Source organism: Salvelinus alpinus, chromosome 3 (assembly GCF_045679555.1).
Source record: "Salvelinus alpinus chromosome 3, SLU_Salpinus.1, whole genome shotgun sequence".
NCBI lineage: Eukaryota > Metazoa > Chordata > Actinopteri > Salmoniformes > Salmonidae > Salvelinus > Salvelinus alpinus.
The window spans coordinates 68397422-68422992 of NC_092088.1; the positions used below are offsets into that span (position 1 = coordinate 68397422).

The 25571-nt window shown below is 44.0% G+C and overlaps 1 protein-coding gene across 9 annotated transcripts in view; it reads right to left on the reverse strand.

The window, feature by feature from the left end:
• The window catches only part of LOC139571203 (RNA binding protein fox-1 homolog 3-like), a 761620-nt gene that overhangs the window by 233980 nt on the left and 502069 nt on the right, over positions 1 to 25571 (reverse strand). For all 9 annotated transcript variants that reach the window (XR_011674253.1, XM_071393837.1, XM_071393834.1 and 6 more), the window contains one exon: positions 8992 to 9116. Coding sequence is in view for 8 of the 9 variants with exons in the window: in XM_071393837.1 (XP_071249938.1) it covers positions 8992 to 9116 (125 nt within the window). In the remaining variant the exon portion in view is untranslated. The remainder of the gene's footprint in view (positions 1 to 8991; positions 9117 to 25571) is intronic.

Here is a 25571-nt window from a genome sequence, read left to right on the forward strand (position 1 = left end):
CACACACCACCATTCAAAAGTTTGTGGTCACTTAGAAAATCCTTGTTTTTGAAAGAAAAGCAAATTTTTTGTCCATTAAAATAACATCAAGTTGATCAGAAATACAGTGTAGACATTGTTAATGTTGTAAACTACTATTGTAGCTTTTTTAATGGAATATCTACATAGGCGTACAGAGGCCCATTATCAGCAACCATCACTCCTGTGTTCCAATGGCACGTTGTGTTAGCTAATACAAGTTTTTCATTTTAAAAGGCTAATTGATCATTAGAAAACTCTTTTGCAATTATTTTAGCACAGCTGAAAACTGTTGTCATGATTAAAGAAGCAATAACACTGGCCTTCTTTAGACTAGTTGAGTATCTGGAGCATCAGCATTTGTGGGTTCGATTACAGGCTCAAAATGTCCAGAAACAAATAACTTTCTTCTGAAACTCGTTAGTCTATTCTTGTTTTGAGAAATGAAGGCGAGAAATTGCCAAGAAACTGAAGATCTCGTACAACGCTGTGAACTACTCACTTCACAGAACAGTGCAAACTGGCTCTAACCAGAATAGAAAGAGGAGTGGGAGGCCCCGGTGCACAACTGAGCAAGAGGACAAGTACATTAGGGTGTCTAGTTTGAGAAACAGATGCCTCACAAGTCCTCAACTGGCAGCTTCATTAAATAGTACCCACAAAACACCAGTCTCAACATCAACAGCGAAGAGGTGACTCCGGGATACTGGCCTTCTAGGCAGAGTTGCAAAGAACACAGACACTGGACAGAGGAGCTCTGCCTAGAAGGCCAGCATCCAGCATTCACTGTTGACGTTGAGACTGGTGCTTTGCGGGTACTATTTAATGAAGCTGCCAGTTGAGGACTTGTGAGGCATCTACACCAGTAGAAATCCACTTTTCAAATGAAAGATGACAGCCAAAGCTTACCCATGATGTTGCACAACAATTTAAGTAAATAAGTCATCGTTTTAGTCAAAGTATGATATATTTGGCCTTGAAGTGACAAACCCAAACTGCCCACTTCATGCAAATTCGTGCCAATGACGTGTATTTTCCTATAAAATTATGTGCACATAGTTTTATTGCTTACATTTCATTTCAAGCCTGGGTTTTATTTGAATGGTACCACCCACCAGCATGGTATTATTTATTAATCAGAAACACCTGCAAAGTTCATGAGTCGCGACTGAACTGAGCAATATAATAGATCATCTTTGGCTACAGCAAAGATGGTGGATAAATGAAGATAGTTACTCAGGCCTTATACCATTGAAAATAAATAGTCATTTCCGGTCTACTTAACGGGGTGGGTCTCACATAGACACCAATGCAATGGCATCTGGGTCTGGTCTACTTAGTTCATTGACTTGCATTGAACCAGTAAAAAAAACTGGAAAAAAAGAGTGGGGTGTCTAGCTTCCTCTTCCGTCTCTGGCTACAGCTTTCACCATAGCCTACACTTGGCTGCCTGAGCCATGTACTAACTTTATTATAATCCATTGGATAATTTGTCAAGTTTCACTTCTTTATGATCTAGTCTGTATAAAAAAGATCTATATATATATATTTTTTTTTTACAAATGGTAAAATTGTGTGTGATATGATTGCATTTTGTAACCGCGCTCCCCCCGTCGCCCCACAATAAAGGGTTTTGACCTCGCTCAACTGCTTTGATTGGTGCAGCTAGAAATCACAAGTCTATCCTATAATGAAAAGGCGCACGCAATAGACAATGTCATACACTTGTTAATCTATTTTGTGCTGTTGTTACATCAAGTATTGGTGTTTAGTTTCGTGTCTGATGCACTCAGGGTGTTGTGACATATAATTTGCGGTGTGCATCATGAGCAAAGTCATTGTAGCACTTCCCCTACCTGTGAGAACCATTGCATGAGTCTACCAAATACAACGGCGAAAAAATGTGTCTAGAGTCCAAACCATTCTAGTCAGTTGCAGAGGGAGGTGTTTAGTCCCGGGATCCTTAGCTTAGTGATGAGCTTTGAGGGCACTATGGTGTTGAACGCTGAGCTGTAGTTAATGAACAGCATTCTCACATAGGTGTTCCTTTTATCCAGGTGAGAATGAGCAGTGTGGAGTGCGATTGAGATTGCATCATCTGTGGATCTGTTGGGGAGGTATGCGAATTGGAGTGGGTCTAGGGTTTCTGGCATGATGGTGTTGATGTGAGCCATGACCAGCCTTTCAAAGCACTTCATGGCTACCGATGTGAGTGCTACGGGGCGGTAATCATTTAGGCGGGTTATCTTGGGCACAGGGACTATGTGGGTCTGTTTGAAACATGTAGGTATTACAGACTCGGTCAGGGAGAGGTTGAAAATGTCAGTTAAGACACTTGCCAGTTGGTCCTCTTATGCTTTGAGTACATGTCCTAGTAATCAGTCTGGCCCTGTGGCTTTGTGAATGTTGACCTGTTAAAAACTTCTTATGGCTGCAGGGGCAGTATTGAGTAGCTTGGATGAAAGGTGCCCAAAGTAAACGGCCTGCTCCTCAGTCCCAGTTACTAATATATGCATATTATTATTAGTATTGGATAGAAAACACTGACGTTTCTAAAACTGTTTGAATGATGTCTGTGAGTATAACAGAACTCATATGGCAGGCAAAAACCTGAGAAAAAATCCAACCCGGAAGTGGAAATTCTGAGGCTGGTAGAGTTTCAACCAAGATCCCATTGAAATCACAGTGAGATATGAATGAGTATTCACTTCCTACGGCTTCCACTAGATGTCACAGTCTGTAGAACTTTGTCTGATGACTCTGTTGTGTAGAGGGGCCGAAGGAGACAGGAATGAGTCACCACTGCCATGAGGTGAACATTCTTTGACCACGCGCATTCACATGAGGAGGACCTCCGTTCCATCGCTCATCTGAAGTCAATGTAATTCTCCGGTTGGAACGTTATTCAAGATTTATTTGAACAACATTCTAAAGATTGATTCAGTACATCGTTTGACATGTTTCTACTGACTGTTACGGAACTTTTGGACATTTCGTCACGTTTTAGTGAACGCGCTTTGTGACTTTGGAATTGTTTACCAAACGAGGTAGAGATGTTTTAATAAGAGAATAATGTATTAACTTTCTCAATGCTAGTTATGGTTATCACGTTTCACTTTGGATTTATTAACTACAAAAAGGTAAGAAGTGTTTTCAATTCCAGTGCCGCTTTGCACACACAAACATGTTAGGTAGCTACCTAGCTAGCTCTGGCCCAACGTTAAGCCAAAGTTCAAAGATGTTCTAAAGTTCCTCCATAGAAGCTCCTCCTTCGTAGGTATAATTATATGTGGGCCTAATTCAGATAATGCATGTCATAACAAGATGGCAGGGCTTCTAGCCAAGCCTCCTCCACCCTCTTTCGCTCTCTCCCCACCGGCAAAATTTCAATCGTATCTCATGCACTACACTTGTCTGTCCATCGCGCATGAAAACAACTATAGCTTTAGCCTAGGCAGCACTACCTGCACTCATCTAGCACACTATCAGCTGCCTAAGCTACTATGGCTTGCCCGCTCCATAGCAAGCTGTTCTTTCCGCACTGATTGGTGAAGTAATTTAATGTTGAGCTAATGTAAAGAACATTGGATTTCAGAGGTTTAGAAAAAAACAGAAAGGAACCATATAAACCACTACTTTTGGGGGGGGGGGGGGGGGGGTTGAACCGTTTCAGAACTTTATTTTGCAGGTCGGAAATAAAACATTTTTTGAAACGAAACGATTTTGGTTCCAGACTCCTGGTTTTGAACGACCCTTCCCCCCTTTTGTTCCATGCTGGATGAAGACCTAGCTAACTAGTAACTAGATAATACCAGACACAGATGAAGACCTAGCTAACTAGTAACTAGATAATACCAGACACAGATGAAGACCTAGCTAACCAGTAACTAGATAATACCAGACACAGATGAAGACCTAGCTAACTAGTAACTAGATAACACCAGACACAGATGAAGACCTAGCTAACTAGTAACTAGATAATACCAGACACAGATGAAGACCTAGCTAACTAGTAACTAGATAACACCAGACACAGATGAAGACCTAGCTAACTAGTAACTAGATAACACCAGACACAGATGAAGACCTAGCTAACTAGTAACTAGATAACACCAGACACAGATGAAGACCTAGCTAACTAGTAACTAGATAACACCAGACACAGAGGAAAGGGGAAACCTATAAGGATCTTTGCCGAATATGAAAAGGGAACACCTGTAATTATATTTGCTGCAGTCACCCTTAGACTAGCTACCTAGCTATGTAAACCAAATATGATTTTGACTGTGCGGGACCAAACAGGCTTTCACAGCAAAGGTAGTTGACAACACACACACAAATGAATACACACACACCTACTCATTAGCTTGTAGTGCATTTGCCTCTGTCATCTGTTCTTCTTTTTCTCTCTCCAGCCCTCTACTCTGATTTGAAGTTGAGTTTCAGGGTTTTGGGGCAGAGTAAATATTTCATGTAAGGCTGTCTGAACTATGGTCTGAAAGAGCAAAAGAGAGAGGCTTCAGAAGACTGACCGGCCATGGTCATCTCTATCTCTATCTCTATCTCTCTCTCTCTCTCTCTCTCTCTCTCTCTCTCTCTCTCTCTCTCTCTCTCTCTCTCTCTCTCTCTCTCTCTCTCTCTCTCTCTCTCTCTCTCTCTCTCTCTCTCTCTCTCTCTCTCTCTCTCTCTCTCTCTCTCTCTCTCTCTCTCTCTCTCTCTCTCTCTCTCTAGTAGAATGGAGGAGAGGATTCTCCAGTCGTTTTCAATTACCTCAATTAACTTATTAATTACTTAATCCTCTAAAAGAAGAGACTAGTCATTGGTTCAGAACAACTGCCTCTGATTAATCATTGACTCTATTCCCTATTGTAGCGGGAATGGTCAATCAAGGCAAGTCTTCAGGGTTATTTTACAGGTAATATGTCCTCTTACACGTCTTCTTGGTGTATGAACAATCCACTTGCAGACGTGCAAACGTGTACATGCCCACACAAGAACACACACACACACAAACAAACATGTTATAGTATGAATACTGCCCCAGCAGAGTTGGGCCCAGTGTCATATTCCTCCACTATACAAACACCTTGCAATATTAAAACATGAGCTATGCCAAGGACAGCTGTTCAGTTTGACATCTATTTCATTTCTACCCCGTCTCTCCAACCCTGGGCTTTGACAGCTGTAGCATGCACTGAATCATTTAACGTGTGTGTGTGTGTGTGTTGGCGCATGTGTGTGTGCCTGAGTCTGTCAGAGTGTATGTCAGAGTCTGTGTGTGTCTGTATGTGTTTGTGTGTGAGTGTGCGCCATCAAATGTCTCTATCAATAAAATATGGACCAAGCTCGTAACATTTTTTATGATATCAGCTGCTATATAAATATTCACAATTAAATATTCAGAACTCTGAGGAAATATATTGGATTGAATAAAAGTATAAAAGTCAAACCAACTTACATCAGAAAATAACATGAAAGCAAATTAGCATATCACCAAACTAGCCTCAATCAAAGCCATCTAAATAGACTCATAACTGTCTATAGCATCTGAAAATGTTATGTAGCCTTTAAAGGATGAGCAATCAATCAAAATGTAATGTTTCTTATATTACTCACACACTTTCATAATCAATCATCATGTATATTATTATCAGCAACTTTCAGTTGAATTTATTTTTCCCAATTTGAGATTTTTAAACAATTCCTCTACTTCAATATTCAGCAAACAAATTCCCTTTTATTTGCATGTATAGCATCACTATAACAGACAATTATATTAATACAACTTAAACAATTGCTATTACACACGGCACTATAGACCGCTATGTGCTGTCATTACTCAAACATTTGAGGAAACTTTAAGGACAGGCACCACAGGCTGAATATTTTTCTCGCACCTCCCAATTTGGTATTTTGGTCTATTAATATTAGTTTTTAGACCCCAAAATGTTTATTTGAACCACATTCATGGACATAGATCAATCATTTTAAAGCTCAACACATTGAATTACACATAGTTTCAAAGCCCATTTCATAGAGAATGTTGCAAACTGGACTACATTTAGTAACATACTTTGAAGAGATGGTGATTGGATCGAAATAGGCGTTTGTCATTTTGTAGTCTAATTCTAACTGCCATTTCCCGAAAGTCAGACTCTTCCCACACGCCAACACAATTTTATCAGCTTCAGAAGCATCTGCATTTACCAAATTGCATGTGGTTATCCTTGAATATATTATCCAGACTTGCCCAGAGGGAATGCTAATATGTTGTAAATGTTTTATCCTGGATTAAAAAAAAGGAAAAATGTGCCAAAAATGTCTATAGTATTTTACAGATGATCCACAATCTGCTCTGGAGAAGCCCGGTCCTAGAGTGTCTTAATAAAATGAAACACAAATACACTATATATACAAAAGTATGTGGACACACCTCAAATTAGTGTATTCGGCTATTTCAGCCACACACGTTGCTGATAGGTGTATAAAATTGAGCACACAGCCATGCAATCTCCATAGAGATTAGCAGTAGAAGGGCCTTACAGAAGAATGGCCTTACATTGGCATTGGAATGGCCTTACTGAAGAGCTCAGTGATTTTCAACGTGGCACCGTCATAGGATAACACCTTTCCAACAAGTCAGTTTGTCAAATTTCTGCCCTCCTAGAGCTGCCCCGGTCAACTGTAAGTGCTGTTATTGTGAAGTGGAAACCTCTAGGAGCAACAATGGCTCAGGTTCAAAGTGGTAGGTCACACAACGGGACCACCGAGTGCTGAAGAGCATAGTGCGTAAAAATCATCTCTCCTAGGTTGTAACACTCATTACAGAGTTCCAAACTGCCTCTGGAAGCAACGTCAGCACAATAACTGTTAATCAGGAGCTTAATTAAATGGGTTTCCATGGCTAAGCAGCCGCACACAAGCCTAAGATCACCATGCGCAATGCCAAGCGTCGGCTGGAGTGCTGTAAAGCTTGTCGCAATTGGACTCTGGATCAGTGGAAACTGGCAGCCCGACGGATGAATCTGGATTTGGCGGGTGCCAGGAAAATGCTAACTGCCCCAATGCATAGTGCACACTGTAAAGTTTGGTGGAGGAGGAATAATGGTCTGGGTCTGTTTTTCATGGTTCGGGCTATCCCTTCAGTTCCAGTGAAGGGAAATCGTAATGCCCCCATGCACAAAGCGAGGTCCATTCAGAAATGGTTTGTCATGGTTCCGTTTGGAAGAACTTGACTGGCCTGCACAGAGCCCTGAGCTCAACCCCATTAAACACCTTTTGGATGATTGGAATGCCGACTGCGAGACAGGCCTAATCGCCCAACATCAGTGCCCGAACCTCACTAATGCTCATTGCTGCAAGTCCCCGCAGCAATGTTCCAACATCTAGTAGAAAGCCTTCCCAGAAGAGTGGAGGCTATTATAGCAGCAAAGGGTGACCAACTCCATATTAATGTCCATGATTTTGGAATGAGATGATCATGCAGTGTATTTAGGCTGACTTCATCCAGTGTCCAGAAAAATTACTTTGCATGGTATGCAAATACACATTTAGTGAGGTATTGCCTCATTTGCATATTTTAATCAAATATATGTTATAAAAATTACTACAAATTTTTTTTGTATTCGGGTCTACATTCAAATGGTAAAAGTGGATTGTGATATGATTTAAAAAATGTGGTGCCTGGCCTCAATATATCGGAGTACAGTTACTGATTTTGTAGTCATTACTCAAACCAATAGAGTCACTGTGACTTTGTAGGGGGTCCAGATGTGAGTTGTACAAGCTTGAAAATATTGAATAATGCCCCCACCAAGTCAAGCCTCCACATGGCCGTATTAATGCAGGGGCTTCCTCATCCTGACTATTCGGCTGTGTATTCTCGCATACTCCCTTAATTATAAGACCTTCGGATTGAAAAAAGAGAAACGCGTCAATAATACTGTTTGTCCATCTTGAGATGCCGTAGCCAGTATACACTTCCTCAAAGTAGTCAGAATAAATCTACGATAATTTCAGAAATCTGTCATTCATTTTGACATTTTTGCAGAGGAGATCTTCTATCGATGAATCGTCTATCGATGAATGACAACAAAGAATCCTTACTGTTGACCAATGAATGACGAAGGGGTGTAGAACTTCGGCTTGCCTTGAGAAAAAAACATGTGTACATGAACAGCCGAAAAAACTCTTGCCGAAGACCAAAACTTCACAAAATGTCATCATAATAGGGGAAGCATGAGGACGCCTTTTCAGGTGCTGAAGCCTTTGCACCCAAGCCTGTAGGGGGCCCGAGAGGTATTTTCCTTTGCAACTATTATAAAAAAATGTATCAAACACTAGAGAGCATAATGTAGCCACAGTGTCAATTAAAAAAAAAAAAACTATGGATTAGGTTTTATCACAAGCACATACAATTAACTGCCAAAATAAAGGAAACACCAACAATACATATGTCATGAGGCCTTATTTTGAGGCCTAGCTTTACTCTAATGCAATGTCCTGAAACTCATGGTTTACAGGCTACATCAGACCTGAACGTAGGGTTTCAGTATTCCAGTAATTTTCTGGTAAAAAAAAAAAGGATTTCTGGGATTTCTGGAAAACGTATCAGAATTTTGCAACCCTAACTGCAAGTCACATTCTGCTGGCTTGCAAAGTGATGTGTAATTATATTTGGAATCTAGCCAGAGTTAGGATTTCCAACAGTTGGAACTTGTAGTCACCCGCAACCTGCATTCATAATTACTTCCAGGATTAGATCAGTGTGAGGACTTGACTTTGAGTTCACTTTACTAGAAGTATTTGAGCTAAAAATGCCTTGGGGTTTACAGTGTGTCTGACATGTTCAAGAATGCATTTTTTTTAAACATAGCAGTGGCACAGAACAACCATCCACGATGGAGCAGAGACCAATCACAGCACAATAAGTGACGACAGACAGAGAGGAAGGAAGGACTCCCAAAAACTCACCAGTCTGGTGACGATGGGTACCCCGAAATGCCAGATGTGCTCGTTGAGCAGGCCGCTGTACACCACGTTGCCAAAAAGAGCAATGGTTCCCTGCTGCTTACACAAGCCAGTTCCTGGTTTGGTTTCTATGGAGATAGAAATACATGATAGGTAAATGTCTTGGTTCAAATGCAGAAATACATCAAATGTGATGTCATACAATATATTAAAGAAAATAATGTAAAAAGATAAGAGACAGTGAGAGAGAGAGAGAGAGAGAGACAGACAGACAGACAGACAGACAGACAGACAGACAGACAGACAGACAGACAGACAGACAGACAGACAGACAGACAGACAGACAGACAGACAGACAGACAGACAGAAATGGACTGAGTTATTGGATAAGTCAGGGAGAGAGAAACACACAGGAAGAAAAAGATGGAGAGACAAACTGTATTTTCACGCACACAGGGAATAATAGCAAGCATAAAAACACAGGCACACACACACGCACATCATTCACACATTGGCCAAAAACAAAAAGTGTAATGTTTTACACAGCTCAAAAATAAAATGAAAGAGGACTGTACTGTTGTCTCATTGCATAAGAGAGGGATCCAGGGGATTTGTGTCTGTATACCAGAAAATGCTGGGTTGTTTGGTATGTAAACTTAAAACGAGCCAGGTTGGGGTGTTGATTCTGGGAAATTGAGCTATGAACCACTGGGTCAGAACAGAAGATTGGAGACATCGCTTATTGGGGATATGGCTTTCAGATAGTTATTTTTGGCCACCTGTGAGAGTAATTGTCATTCCAGTTTATCTGTTCAGTTGTTTTGTCAACATATTTTAAGGTTGAGCACTGACACTTTTGTAGCTTTAACAAAGCTTAAATAATGATATTAAAGTCTGTAATGTGGTTAACTATAAATGTTCAATGTACAAACCTACAATGAACAGGAATGAAGTTTACTCTAATGGGTGGCCAAAAATATCTATCTGAAAGCTACACCCCCAACCCAAAGATGGGTTAATTTAGCCATCTATTGGGTTTTTATTCACTTTTTCATGCTCGAGTTCTAAATATCTCTAACAGTACCCCCAGTGTGAGTTTTCTCATGCACGTGATGTCAGAATTAGCTCACTATTCTAAAATGTGATTGTTATGCAACAGGACAGTTAAACAGTGCTGCCCTCAAACCAAGACACGCTGCCTGCTAATTGTCTAGAGGCTATGTTTCAATTTGACATGATTTTCTAAGAACAGTTTGAAATGAGATGTTCTCAGCCTCCTCATTAATTCACATAGAAGTTGCCCATTTCACTGTAGCGGACGATGTATGTTTAAGGCATGATATGCTAGATGAGGTGAGGATAAGCTAGATGAGCTGGACAAACTTCTCTCTTCGATGAGAACCCAAGCACTCTCCCAGTGTTTCTTCAGGTTAAGTATGCAGACATTTGTGCATCTCCAGTCAGAACAGAACCTCCCCGAAATGTTCTCCCCTGACACATTTTCCAGCTGGCTCCCGCATTGCCTTCATTGTTGTTTGCCTTACTAATAATTACTCTATTATTATACTCAATTGTGCTTATGTAGTTACATGTTTCTATTAATTATGCAAAACAATGCAAATGCTAATGGCATCAAATAAGTATTAGCTTGTGTTGTATCCTTTGAAGCTGTCCTGGCATTATCATGACCATTGCACTGGCCTGTGTATTAATTTGGCCTGATTAGCTTTGCTCTGCCCTGCCCCATGTGGAGTCCTTGTGGAGTCCATCAGTTACTGTGCTACTTCATTGTAATATTGTTTTAATGCTATATCCTGGTATTTTATTTGCTAATAATTCCTCTTTATTCTGTACTTTCAGAAACCACACACACACACACACACACACACACACACACAAAGTATTGAACATACTATAACTTGCCAACATCATAATTGGAACTAGACATCTTTCTTTGCCGAAGAAAGAGGACAACTTTTGTATTCTAGCAACATCCTGTTTGGAGAGGGAGTAGGGAGGATGAGGGAGTGGAGAGGATGATGAGGGAGTGGGGAGGTGTGTGAGATATTGTCAATATAATTGCATAATGGAACTGTGTCCAATTAAAAAGAAACTTGTTCAGTAATCATTTCACTTGTTGCTTATAGCCTACTGCCGTGTGCGCATTGCTGCAATTATACATAAAATGGCTTAAACTCTGAGTTGTCCTTATGTTAGGTCCTGATCTGGCTATGACATATGGCTGTGGGCTACACTAGTTTATTTAGCAGACAAGATTCGCTGAGAATTCCTTGGCAATATTTGATAGTATGAAGAATACAATTAAACAAAGCTGAAAACATTAGAATGGCAATTTTCTCCAAACCCTTTGAGGGAGTGCGCACATGCGGCTATTCTGTGTTCAGCTGTTAACAAAGAAACAGGTACTCCTATGTGCTTAATTTAGAGTTATTTATGTAACTTCAGTTGTGGTACAAATGTTAGGCTATATGTTTTGATTTTTAATACATTCTAAGGCTGCATGATGCGACTCTAATAATGATTTGAAAAAAGTTGCATGAAAGGAGTGAGCCCTGCTTAGTTTTTTTTGTGCAGGCTGTACATACTTCCTCAGTCTCTCATTCACAATTTGACAAACACTTGATAATGCCTTGAATTACCCAACGGGATCCCCTTTGTGCAGCTGTAAAGCCCCCTATTAATATCCATGCCATTTGCTGCCAGTGGCTGAATTCCTTTCTCCCTGTGTGCTGCATGCTCCGAAGCACATCTCACTCACATGGCTCTCTGTCACCTGATCTGGTCTTTCTTACAGGCTACAAGTGAAGATAGACACATTGGGGATGCAACTGCACACGTCCTAATTCAATTCCGAGGTGGTTATTGAATATATTGGAAGAACACATTTACTATGTCAGCCAACAAGATGAGTAGGCCTAAAAAACAGCAAAAGCACTAGCCTATGTCAATCTACTATCCCCCATAGTACAAACGTTGATCTATTCTATTCTGTGTGAGAAATAAATATTCCAAACATGGTCTGGGACAGTTGTGGGATGTGCTAGATCCCAAATGAATACAACCACTAGCATACCAAAAACTATTTTAGACAATGAGTCTGACGCAACAGATCAGACTGTTTAGCTTAAATTGTTGATAAATTATAACCATTTCTTCACATTATATTCAAATCAAATTGTATAAGTCACATGTGCCGATTACAACAGGTGTAGGTAGACCTTACAGTGAAATGCTTACATACGAGCCCCTAACCAACAATGCATTTAAAAAAAATAAGAATAAGAAATAAAAATAACAAGTAATTAAAGAGCAGCAGAAAAATAACAATAGCGAGACTATATACAGGGGGGCACAGGTTAGTTGAGGTAATATGTACATGTAGGTAGAGTTATTATAGTGACTATGCATAGATGATAACAACAGAGAGCAGCAGCGGTGTAAAAGAAGGGGGGGGAGCAAAGCAAATAGTCTGGGTAGCCATTTGATTAGGTGTTCAGGAGTCTTATGGCTTGGCGGTAAAAGCTGTTTAGAAGCCTCTTGGACCTAGACTTGGTGCTCCGGTACCACTTGCCGTGTGGTAGCAGAGAGACCAGTCTATGACTAGGGTGGCTGGGGTCTTTGACAATTTTTAGGGCCTTCCTCTGACACCGCCTGGTATAGAGGTCCTGGATGTCAGGAAACTTGGCCCCAGTGATGTACTGGGCCATTCGCACTACCCTCCTGTAGTGCCTTGTGATCGGAGGCCGAGCAGTTGCCATACCAAGCAGTGACGCAACCAGTCAGGATGCTCTCGATGGTGCAGCTGTATAACCTTTTGAGGATCTGAGGACCCATGCCAAATCTTTTTAGTTTCCTAATGGGGAAAGGGCTTTGTCGTTCTCTCTTCACGACTGTCTTGGTGTGCTTGGACCATGTTAGTTTGCTGGTGATGTGGACACCAAGGAACTTGAAGCTCTCACCCTGCTCCACTGCAGCCCCGTCGATGGGAATGGGGGCGTGCTCGGTCCTCTTTTTCCTGTAGTCCACAATCATCTCCTTTGTCTTTATCACGTTGAGGGAGAGGTGTTGTCCTAGCACCACCCGGCCAGGTCTCTGATCTCCTCCCTATAGGCTGTCTCGTCGTTGTCGGTGATCAGGCCTACCATTGTTGTGTTGTCTGCAAACTTAATGATGGTGTTGGAGTCGTGCCTGGCCGTGCAGTCATGAGTCAACAGGGAAGACTGAGCACGCATCCTTGAGTGACCCCTGTGTTGAGGATCAGCGTGGCGGATGTGTTGTTACCTACCCTTACCACCTGGGGGCGGCCCGTCAGGAAGTCCAGGATCCAGTTGCAGAGGGAGGTGTTTAGTCCCAGGGTCCTTAGCTTATTGATGAGCTTTGAGGGCACTATGGTATTGAACGCTGAGCTGTAGTCAATGAATAGCATTCTCACATAGGTGTTCCTTTTGTCCAGGTGGGAACGGGTAGTGTGGAGTGCAATAGAGATTGCATCATCTGTGGATCTGTTGGGGCGTTATGCAAATTGGAGTGGGTCTAGGGTTTCTGGGATAATGGTGTTGATGTGCGCCATTACCAGCCTTTCAAAGCACTTCATGGTTACAGAAATGAGTGCTACGTGTCGGTAGTCATTTCGGCAGGTTACCTTAATGTTTTTGGGCACAGGCACTATGGTGGACTGCTTAAATGTGTTGGTATTTTAGACTCAGACAGGGAGAGGTTGAAAAGGTCAGTGAAGACACTTGCCAGTTGGTCAGCGCATGCTCGAAGTACACGTCCTGGTAATCCATCTGGCCCTGCGGCCTTGTTTAAAGGTCTTACTCACATCGGCTGCGGAGAGAGTGATCACACAGTCGTCCAGAACAGCTGGTGCTCTCATGCATGTTTCAGTGTTATTTGCCTCAAAGCGATTATATAAGTAGTTTAGCTCGTCTGGTAGGCTCGTGTCACTGGGCAGCTCTCGGCTGTGCTTCCATTTGTAGTCTGTAATGGTTTTCAAGCTCTGCCACATCTGATGAGCGTCAGAGCCGGTGTAGTATGATTTGATCCTAGTCCTGTATTGACGCTTTTCCTGTTGATGGCTTGTCGGAGGGCATAGCGGGATTTCTTATAAGCTTCCGGGTTAGAGTCCCGTTCCTTAAAAGCGGCAGCTCTAGCCTTTAGCTCAGTGCGGATGTTGCCTGTAATCCATGGCTTCTAGATGGGGTATGTACGTACAGTCACTATGGGGATGACGCCATCGATGCACTTATTGATGAAGCCAGTGACTGATGTGATGTACTCCTCAATGCCATTGGAGGAATCACGTAACATATTCTAGTCTGTGCTAGAAAAACAGTCCTGTAGCTTAGTATCTGCTTCATCTGACCACTTTTTTTATTGATCTAGTCACTGGTGCTTCCTGCTTTAATTTTTGCTTGTAAGCAGGAATCAAGAGGATAGAATTATGGTCAGATTTGCCAAATGGAGGGCGAGGGAGAGCTTTGTATGCGTCTCTATGTGTGGAGTAAAGGTGGTCCAAAGGTTTTTTCTTAAGGTTGCACATGCTGATAGAAATTTGGTAAAACAGATTTAAGTTTCCCTGCGTTAAAGTCCCCCCGTCTACTAGGATTGCCGCCTCTGGGTGAGTGTCTTCTTGTTTGCTTATGGTGGAATACAGCTCATTCAATGCTGTCTTAGTGCCAGCCTCTGACTGTGGTGGTATGTAAAACAGCTACGAAAAATACAGATGAAAACTCTCTAGGTAGATCGTGTGGTCTACAGCTTATCATGAGATACTCTACCTCAGGGGAGCAATAGATCGAGACTTAGATATCGTGCACCAGCTGTTATTTATAAAAATAGATAGTCCGCCGTCCCTTCTTTTACCAGACGCCGCTGTTCTATCCTGCCGACCAGCCAGCTGTATGTTCATAGTGTCATCGTTCAGCCACGACTCCGTGAAGCATAAGATATTACAGTTTTGAATGTCCCGTTGGTAGTTTAATCTTCCGCGTAGGTCATCTATTTTATTGTCCAAAGATTGCAGGTTTGCTTGCAGATTGGAAGGAAGTGGGGGTTTATTCGATCGCCTACGAATTCTCAGAAGGCAGCCTGCCCTCCAGCCCCTTTTTCTCCCCCTCCTCTTCACGCAAATCACAGGGATCTGGGCCTGTTCCAGAGAAAGCAGTATATCGTTCGCGTCGGGCTTGTCAGACTCATTATAGGGGAAAAAAGGATTCTGCCAGTCATAAGAGATGGTAGCGGCAACATTATGTACAAAATAATTCAAAAAACAAGTTACAAACAACTCAAATAAACAAACAAAAAAACACAATCGATTGGGGGCACGTAAAACGTTTGCCTTCTTCTCTGGTGAAATTTCATGGAAAAGTATAAGCCATTTTATGTATAAGTGCAGCAATGCACACACAGCAGTAGGCTATAAGCATGAATGTTTCATTAGTGGGAAAACACCATTATCAAATGTGATTATGCTTGTAATGCTTTCATCATAAAGGTGCATTTTTATGGTGAAAATTATCTTACTCAAACTTGAAACTCACGTGCTGCGTATGTATGCCATTTAGGCTCTACACCCATTGTAAAGCGGATTAATGTGCTTAATTTTAAGAAATTATTTGGCCACCTTATCAAAACATACAGGCCTATGGGCTAGGCTACATGAGATATGGGACAAAAAAAGGTATTCATTGTTTCTTGCCTTACGCTGGGCATCATTCAAAAGCGATAGTATATAAATCACAAGTTATAGGCTAATATTGTCACCCATCAGAGTATTCTTTATTTAACCTTGTCTTTACATATACAAAATAGTATTTGTGAAATCTGTTTTGATTTAGAAGGGACCACTACCATGCACCAACAAATACAATTCATCTATGCACTTAAATAGCGAATGGATGACGCATTTCCCGAGGTTCATTTTCATGCCAGACAAGTAGGCTATACTTCTGTTGTAAAGAGAAGCAATATGCTTAATATTAGGAAAGAGGAGAAATAAATATAGTAAGCCTAGCCTATCGAAAGCTGATGGGGGCCTCCTCTTTTTAATAGAGGTCATCACTCTGTTTTCTCACGCAATTGCAAAGCCTATAGAAAGGTTGCGCAACATCAGCTCATAAGGTTTGATTAGATTTTAGATGACATTGCATTGGTGTCAGAGTGACTAGAGGGACAATAAAGTGCCGTGTATCAGGCAGTTAGCAAGTTTGGTAGGCTACTAATGACCATCAGCAGCATCAGAGCTTGGAGAAGCCTAATTACCGTGACTAAATGGTCACATGGAATTTGACTGTCTTCATGACTCGTGATCGCCGGTGTGGCGGTAATACGGTCAACCTTAACAGCCCTAGCTCCAAGTGAGTGTCAGGGGTGATGTGATTGGCTGCCGGTGTGGTAATACTGATGATTTGACTCCACCAATGGTTTGTTTACATAGCAGGTTACGATAATTAACGTGGCAGGTTAGGAGAACTAACGCAGCAGTTAGGGTGAATTAACATACAATGTTAAGAGAATGAGGTTAAGGTTAGGAAAATGGTTAGGGTTAGGCTTAGCTACAACGCTACAGTTGTCGACTACTGTGGTCCCGGACGCGACCACTAGATTGAGCTTTTGTAGTACTAGCTACTCCATCTAGCCACAAGAGTAGACAAACCATCTGTGGTGACAAATCAATATATTAACACCACCATGGGCCACTTATATCAATAAATCACTATCAGAAAATGGTTTGTGTGGATAATTATTTATTTATTTTTCTGTTTTATTGACGTTTTCAAGTTCTGGTGATAAATCATGCATTTCGCCTCTTAAATAGATTGTAATGGACACGTGATGTGTGTAAAATATTTTTTGGGAAGGTTGTATTGATTATGATGAGCTAATGTTAAGCTATTTCCGGGTATGTGTGGAGCCATGTTTGTTGACATCATTCAACGCATTCTGGGTTTCACAGAAACATCTGTCAGACCAAAGATGATATAGCAATGTTATAGGGATGGTTCACTCATTTTTCGAGTAAACTTCCGGAAGTGAATGATTGTAGATGACTCACCCCCTTCGCCTTCAACATGCATATTGCAAACAGAATCAACTCATCTGGTCATTTCTTCTTATCTTTGGTTGATGCAGAAAAACAAACATGGTGGTGCAACCACTCTACCCACCGTCTGATTATTTTAGACTTTTAGAAAGTGATTTACTCAATTATTTAGATCACTGGTGAGCTCACCCATGATGTTATGAATTGTAAATAGTAATCACTATTAGCTAATTCGTATTATGGTTTCTATCAGCAGAGAATTGGCTAAATCTGACCTCTTCTGTTAGATCACACAATATACTGCTCACATTGAGGACATAACATTGTAAAGTGTCACACCCTGATCAGTTTCACCTGTCCTCGTTATTGTCTCCACCCCCTCCAGGTGACGCTTGTTTTTCCCAGTGTATTTATCCCAGTGTTTTCTGTCTCTCTGTGCCAGTTCATCTTGTTTGTTCCAAGTCAACAAGCGGTTTTTCCCATACTCCTGCCTTTGCTATTCTCTTTTTCTAGTTCTCCCGGTTTTGACCCTTGCCTGTTCTGGACTCTGTACCCACCTGCCTGACCATTCTGCCTGCCTTGACCACGAGCCTTTCTGCCACTCTGTACCTCCTGGACTCTGATCTGGTTTTGACCTTTTGCCTGTCCGTGACCATTCTCTTGCCTACTCCTTTTGGATTATCATACATTGTAAGACTCCAACCATCTGCATCTGGGTCTCACTTTGTGTCATAGTACGAACTGGCCATGACAGACCCAGCAGACTTGGACCAGCTCCGCCACGCTGTGTCCCTGCAGGGAGCCACCATTGAGAGACATGAGGAGTTGTTACAGGGCCTTTTGGAAGGGCTCTGTTCCTTGACTGAACGCCACGACCATGTTAGCTCAGAGGCTGCCTGCCACCACTAGAAAAACCACAATCACCCAGTAATTTCCCCCCCCCTATCGTTGGTGAGTTGGTACAGCCTATCCCGGCTCCCGAGAACCCCTCTTACCACCTCCAGAGCGATATTTGGTGAATCCTGGTGCCTGCCGGGGTTTTCTTTCGCAGTGCTCGCTTATTGTTGAGCTGCAGCCATCTTCGTTTCCTTCAGACCAATCAAAGATAGCGTATATCATTACGCTAATGTCGGGAAGGGCGCTCTCCTGGGATACCGCAGTTTGAGAGCAACAATCTGCCATTTGTGGCCATCTGGAGGAATTTATGGCAGAGGTGAGAAAGGTATCTGGGAGAAAGGCGGCCAGTAAACTGCTTGACTTACATCAAAACTCCCTTAGTGTGGCAGACTACGCGGTTGATTTTTGCACGTTGGCGGCTGAGAGTGCTTGGAATCCGGAGTCTCTTTTTGAAACTTTTCTGCAAGGATTATCTAAGGATGTAAAGGATGAGCTAGCTGCTCGGGAATTACCGGTGGACTCCCTTATCGCCCTAACCATCAAAATCAATGGACGCCTAAGGGAACGTAGGACTGAGAGGTCTGGTCTCGGGCACACTCGGGCACCCGCTATGGCTCGTTCACCTTCGAGGGAATCCGGAAGTTTCTGAAAACAGCTTTTACGAGAGGATTCGAAGCCACCTGAGCACTCTCGTGAATCTACAATGGGTGAGTTGTATACTCCTGAGCCTATGCAGTTGGGTTTATCCTCACGGAGGATAAACAGTAACGCTTGTCTGTACTGTGGAGGGGCAGGACATTTTATTGTTACCTGCCCTATTAGGAAACCCTTATCTTTAATGGGTACCAGCACTATGGTGAGACAGACTGGGAGTTCCCTAATTCCCATCACCCGCACACCCTTTGTGCTTGTGCTGTGGGGAGACCAATCTAAGTCTCTCCGAGTGCTCATTGACTCTGGGGCTGATGAAAGTTTTATGAATACCACTATTGCTTCAGAGCTTGGTATTCCCACTCAGCCTCTCTCTGTGCCAATGGATGCTAGGACACTGTACGGCCACTCTATAGGGGAAGTCACCCATAGTACTGTGCCCGTTCAATTACAGGTTTCTGGTAACCACAGTGAGACCACGGTTCCTCCTCATTGCATCTCCCCATGTTCCAGTTGTTTTGGGATTTTCCTGGCTACAAAAACACCTGTGATTGACTGGACCACAAGCTCCATCCTGGGTTGGAGCCCATTTTGCCATTCCCACTGCCTTCAAGCAGCACAGCCTTCCCCGAGTCGTCTTCCTCAGGATGTGAGCAAGACTGTGGATGTCTCTGCCATTCCCACTGAGTACCATTACCTCCTGGAGGTCTTCCATAAGGCATATGCTGCTTCCCTTTCCCTGCACCGTCCTTATGACTGTGCCATTGATCTTCTCCCAGGCACTATACCACCTCGGGGTCAGTTGTATTCTCTGTCCGGACCAGAGACCAAAGCTATGGAGGAATACATAGAGGAGTCTCTGGCCACTGGGGCGGGCCGTCCGTCCGTCTGCATCTCCTGCCGGCGCAGGGTTTTTCTTTGTGAGAAAGGACAAGACCCTGCGTCCGTGCATTGACTACCGTGGACTTATTAACGACATTACTGTCAAGAACCGTTACCCCCTACCCCTCTGCTCAACATTTGAACCTCGCCAGGAGGCCACCATATTTTCCAAGTTGGACTTTCGAAATGCCTACCACCTGGTTTGGATATGCGGGGGGATGAGTGGAAGACAGCCTTCAACACAGCCAGTGGACATTATGAGTACCAGGTCGTGCCATTTGGTGTTTATCAGGCTTTTGTCAATGATGTGCTTCGGGACATGCTAAACCGGTTTGTGTTCGTGTACCTTGATGACATCCTGTTGTTTTTTTTCCCCGATCTGCATGTTCTTCATGTCAGACAGGTCCTTCAGCGCCTCCTGGAGAACCAACTGTTCGTGAAAGCCGAGAAGTGTGAGTTCCACCGCTCTACTATCACCTGTCTGGGATATGTCATTGCTGAGGGCAATGTTCAGATGGATCCTAGAAAGGTGAAAGCAGTGGTGGATTGGCCTCAACCAACATCTAGTGTGCAGTTGCAACGGTTTCTTGATTATGTAAACTTCTACCGCCGTTTAATTTGGGACTACAGAACCCTGGCGGCCCCCCTCTCAGCACTCAACTCTCCCAAGGTACCGTTCAAATGGTTTCCAGCTGTCGACAAAACCTTTGTGGACCTGAAGCATCGGTTCACAACAGCACCCATCCTCATCCATCCGGAGCCCTTGCGTCAATTTGTGGCGGAAGTTGATGCTTCAGATGTTGGCGTGGGGGCCATCCTGTCCCAGTGATCTGCCCAGGACTAGAAGCTTCATCCCTGTGCCTTCCTGTCCCATCGTCACAATAATCCTGCAGAGAGGAACTACAATGTAGGCAATTGAGAACTCCTGGTGGTTAAGATGGCGTTGGAAGAGTGGAGGCACTGGCTGGAATGAGTAGAACAGCCATGCTTGGTCTAGACCGACCATAAAAACTTGGAATCTCAGTACAGCCAAGCGCCTCAACTCCAGGCAGGCTCGGTGGTCCCTCCTGTTTACCAGATTCAACTTCACCATTTCCTATCGCCCAGGGTCAAAGAATGTGAAGTCTGATGCCCTCTCCCACCTATACAGTTCCTCTGCCACACCCTCGACCTCTGAAACCATTCTCCCTACCTCATGACTTACTGCCACTGTGGATTAGGGTATTGAGAACCTGGTTCGTAAGGCACAACGCTCCCAGCCTGGACCTGAAGGGGGCCCGGCTAACCGGCTGTTTGTCTCTAACCCAGTCTGGTCCCGGATCCTGGAATGGGCTCATTCCTCCAGGCTGACCTGTCATCCAGGGTCCCGCCGTACACTAGTCTTCCTCCGACAACGTTTCTGGTGGCCCATCATGGTTCCTAACGTCTCTGCCTTTGTCGCCACATGCAGTGTGTGCTCAGAACAAGACTCCACGGCAAGCTCTTTCTGGCCTACTGCAGCCACTACCGGTCCCTCATCGTCCCTGGTCTCATATCTCTGGACTTTGCCACTGGGCTCCCTCTGTCTGATGGCAACACTGTCATTCTGAAGGTAGTCGACCGGTTTTCTAAGGCTGCCCATTTCATCCACCTCCTCAAACTACCTTCTGCCAAGGAGACGGCCCAGCTTATGGTGCAGCATGTCTTCCGGATCCATGGACTCCCGGTAGACTTGTTCTCCGATCGGGGTTCTCGTCTCAGTTCTGGAAGGCATTCTGCACCCTTATTGGGTCGTCGGCCAGCCTGTCCAGATTCCATCCCAAAACTAACGGTCAGTCAGAGCGAGCCAACCAAGACCTGGAAACCACCCTGAGATGCCTGGTCTCAACCAATCCCACTTCCTGGAGCCAACAACCAGTGGGTGACGTATGCCCGGACCACCCTTCCCTGTTCGGCCACAGGACTCCCTCCATTCGAGTGCTCCATGGGGTATCAGCCTCCACTCTTCCCGGAACAAGAACAGGAGGTCAGCGTACCCTCGGCCCAGATGTTTGTCCGCCGCTGTCGACGTACCTGGAGAAGAGCCAGGGCGGCTATTCTCAAGACCTCCTCCAGGTATATCCGACAAGCGGACCGTTGCCGGACCCCAGCTCCCCACTACCGCATTGGGCAGAGGGTATGGCTGTCCACATGGGACATGCCCCTTTGGGTAGAGTCCCACAAACTGTTTCATTGGTCCTTTTCCCATCTGCAGAGTCCTGAGTTCCATTGCTCTCTATCTTGTGTTACCCCATACCCTCCGTATTCACCCTACTTTCCATGTGTCTAAGATTAAGCCCGTGTCTCACAGTTATTTGTCTTCTGTCCCCAGGCCCACCCCCCTCCCCATGTCATTGATGGCCATCCGGCCTACACATTGAAAAATGTCTCCTGGGTGTTCGACCACGTGGAAGGGGTTTCCAGTACCTGGTTGACTGGGAGGGTTATGGCCCTGAAGAGAGGTGCTGGGTTCCCGCTAGAGACATCCTGGATCCAGCCCTCATCACCGACTTCCACCGCTGACACCCCGGTCAACCAGGTATGCGCTCAGGTAGGATACCAGGTGGTGTCCCTAGGGGGGACGGGAAACTTATTTTTATCCTCCCCCCCCGTACTCCTGCCTTTGGTTTTCTCTTTTTTTCTAGTCCTCCCGGTTTTGACCCTTGCCTATTCTGGACTCTGTACCCACCTTCCTGCCTTGACCACGAGCATTTCTGCAATGCTGTACCTCCTGGACTCTGATCTGGTTTTGACCTTTTGCCTGTCCATGACCATTCTCTTGCCTATTCCCTTTGGATTATTAAACATCGTAAGACTCCAACCATCTGCCTCCTTTGTCTGCATCTGGGTCTCGCCTTGTGTCATGATAGTAAAGGCTGTACTTGTGCACAATGTTTCTGTGAAACAGTGTCCAGCTCAAATGCTGACTGAGTCAGTCGTAACTAGACATTCTAATGAAGTGTTCTAATCACACTTGTTTGAGCGTGCGCTGCAGGGACCACTGTAGAATGATCACACCCATATTTCAATATGGGATATTGTGTGTTGATGGGTGAGAATCTATTTGCTCCATTTTCTAGGTGTTTTATGACCGTCTGGAGGCATGCGTCAAAATCGCTAAGCAGTGTGCCGATGCCTGGATCACTTTATCAGAAGCACATGATCAATGACTTCCAAAGCTTCATTTTTGTCGCACAACCACCTGATTTCTTTGGTATTGATTTGGTAGAAGACAAAGGTTACGCGGTGCACCCGCTATGGAGTGTGGGATGTCGTCTATAATTTGGTTGCGTAAAAGTTTGACCAGCAGGTGCCACTGTGTTGATCAAAGTCACGAGTAATGAACCTATTTGAGACACAATAGGCTGGAAAACCTCAATGCTTCATTTCCCATCACTACCATTTTAAATTCATGCTGTAATACAACAAAATATGGAATAAGTCACGGGGTATGAATACTTTCTGAAGGCACTTTAAGTGCCCAACTGGCTGGGTCAAATAACTCAACTTGTGTTCTGTTCAATATTTACACAGCGCGGTGTTTTTTTTAACCCAGATTTTTTTTGTGTAGTATAACACAATGCACGTTAAAGACAACTGCATTGTGTCTTGAAAATAAAATACATTCTCTCTCTCTCTCCTTCGCCGGTGGTGGTTCTGGTCAAATGTAGTGCATTATATAGGGTGCCATTTGGGAGGTACCCATATTAAAATGGCACTTGTGCTTTCCCAGGCCGCAGTGCCACATGCGCTTTATTGTTAGAGAGCAGTGCGGCTACGCGCGCAAGCCTTACTGCAGAGACAGGCGTAGGGCTGGCTGCTTTATGACCCTAGCCTTGCTACCCCCGGGTAGGGTGCTAACACGCAAGAGTACACACACAAGCCTTTGAAAAAGGAATTCAATAAACTGATTTAAACCACTGCATGGTCTCTTTATTCACCAGTTTCACCTCTCTTTCCTCTTCTCAATTCTCTGCTCCTCTTTCTCCCCCCCTCGCTTTCCTTCCTCTCCTCTCTTTTGTCTGCATACGCTTCGATTGGGATTAATTATTAAACAGGAGATGATAAATCACTAGAGAGGTGAGAGTGAAGAGCATCTGCACTGGAGGAGCACCGGCCTATACTGCACATGGGAGTGTAGAACCAACCACAACAGCTTTATTACACCGGTGAGGGAGGGAGGCACAAGAGCTTTCATTTGATTCAGCTTTTCCTCTTCACCGGTTTGGGAGATTTGATGTGAAATAGGTTCGCCTGTGGGAAATGTCAGCATCATTCGAAACAGAAAGCTTGAAGGGTTTCGGTTTGTCAAAGGTAATAATTATAATATCCAGTCTGAGTAACATGCACAGTAATTTGATATTAAAGTGATTATGGCAGTAGGCAGATTATGCAATACTCATGTAAACACCTTACTCTGCTTATCTTAATTGGTGTTAAGGTTAAAATCGAAGTAAGCATATGCCAATTAAAATACCTGGTTTTCTGAGCAATCTTTCAAGTTATTAGGACATGTAAACACCTTAATCGGTGTTCCAGCGGTGTATTTGATGTGCGCAAGTGCTAGCAACAGCCGATGAGCGAAGTGAGTTCGGAACAACTGAACGTATGCATCTTAGAAGTAGTTTTCACACACAAACTTTATGTCTATGCTTACCAGAAACAACATGGTCGCTGTGGAATATCTTTTGTTTTGATTGGCGATTTTTCTGCACCAGGTAGCCTGATTTTAGATGTGTCCATGTAAACTGGATTATTAGGGAAATCGTTCTTCTTGCAAAGCATGTCAACGTTTAAATTCAACTATTTATATTATTCTGATTATCTACAAAAATCACATTATTGTGTACATGTAATCATACTCAATAACTACTCAACTAAGAGAGAAACAATTATGATGTCCGCCCTGACCTTAGTTATCTTTGTTTTCTTTATTATTTGGTTAGGTCAGGGTGTGACAAGGTGGTTTGTTTAGTTTTTGTATTGTCTAGGGTTTTTTGTATGTCTAGTGGTTTATCTAGTCTAGGTGTTTATATGTCTATGGTTGCCTAGATTGGTTCTCAATCAGAGGCAGCTGTTTATCGTTGTCTCTGATTGGGGACCATATTTAGGTAGCCATATGCCTTGGGTATTTTGTGGGTTGTTATTCTATGTTTAGTTGCCCGTTCTGCACTAGCTATATTGCTTCACGGTTCGTTTTGTTGTTTTGTTTAGTCTGTTCAGTGTTCTCTCTTTTATTAAAGAGTTATGTTCACTTACCACGCTGCACCTTGGTCTCCTCATTATGACGACTGTGACAGAACAACCCACCAAAAATGGACCAAGCAGCGTGCTAAAGAGTGGAGGACATCCTGGACCTGGGAGGAGGGAATGGCAGGGGACAAGACCCTGCCATGGAAGCAGGTGGAGATAGCACAGGAGGAACGGCGACGATATGAGGGTACACGGCTGGCACGAAAGTCCGAGAGGCAGCCCCAATATAAAAAATTGGGGGAGGGGGCACACGAGGAGATTGCATGAGTCAGGTCGGAGACCTGAGCCAACTCCTCGTGCTTACTGTGGGGAGTGTGTTACTGGTCAGGCACCGTGTTATGCGGTGGAGCGCACGGTGTCTCCAGTGCGCTATTCTAGCCCGGTGCGCTCTATTCCAGCTCCTCGCATTGGCCGGGCTAGAATGGGCATCCAGCCAGGAAGGAGGGTGCCGGCTCAGCGCTCCTGGTCTCCAGTGTACCTCCTTGGACCAGGATATCCTGCTCCGGCTTTGCGTACTGTGTCTCCGGTGAGTCTGCACAGCCCAGTGTGTCCTGTGCCATTTGCAGGGCGAAAATAAACATCCAGCCAGGACGGGTTGTGTCAGCTCTACACTCCAGACCTCCAGTACGCCTCCACAGTCCAGTACGCCCTGTTCCTGCTCCTCGCACTCGCCCTGAGGTGCGTGTCCCCAGCCCGGTACTACCAGTTCCGGCACCACGCACCAGGCCTACAGTGCACCTCGGCAGTCCAGAGCGTCCGGCGACAGTACCCAGTCCAGAGCGTCCGGCGAGAGTACCCAGTCCAGAGCGTCCGGCGA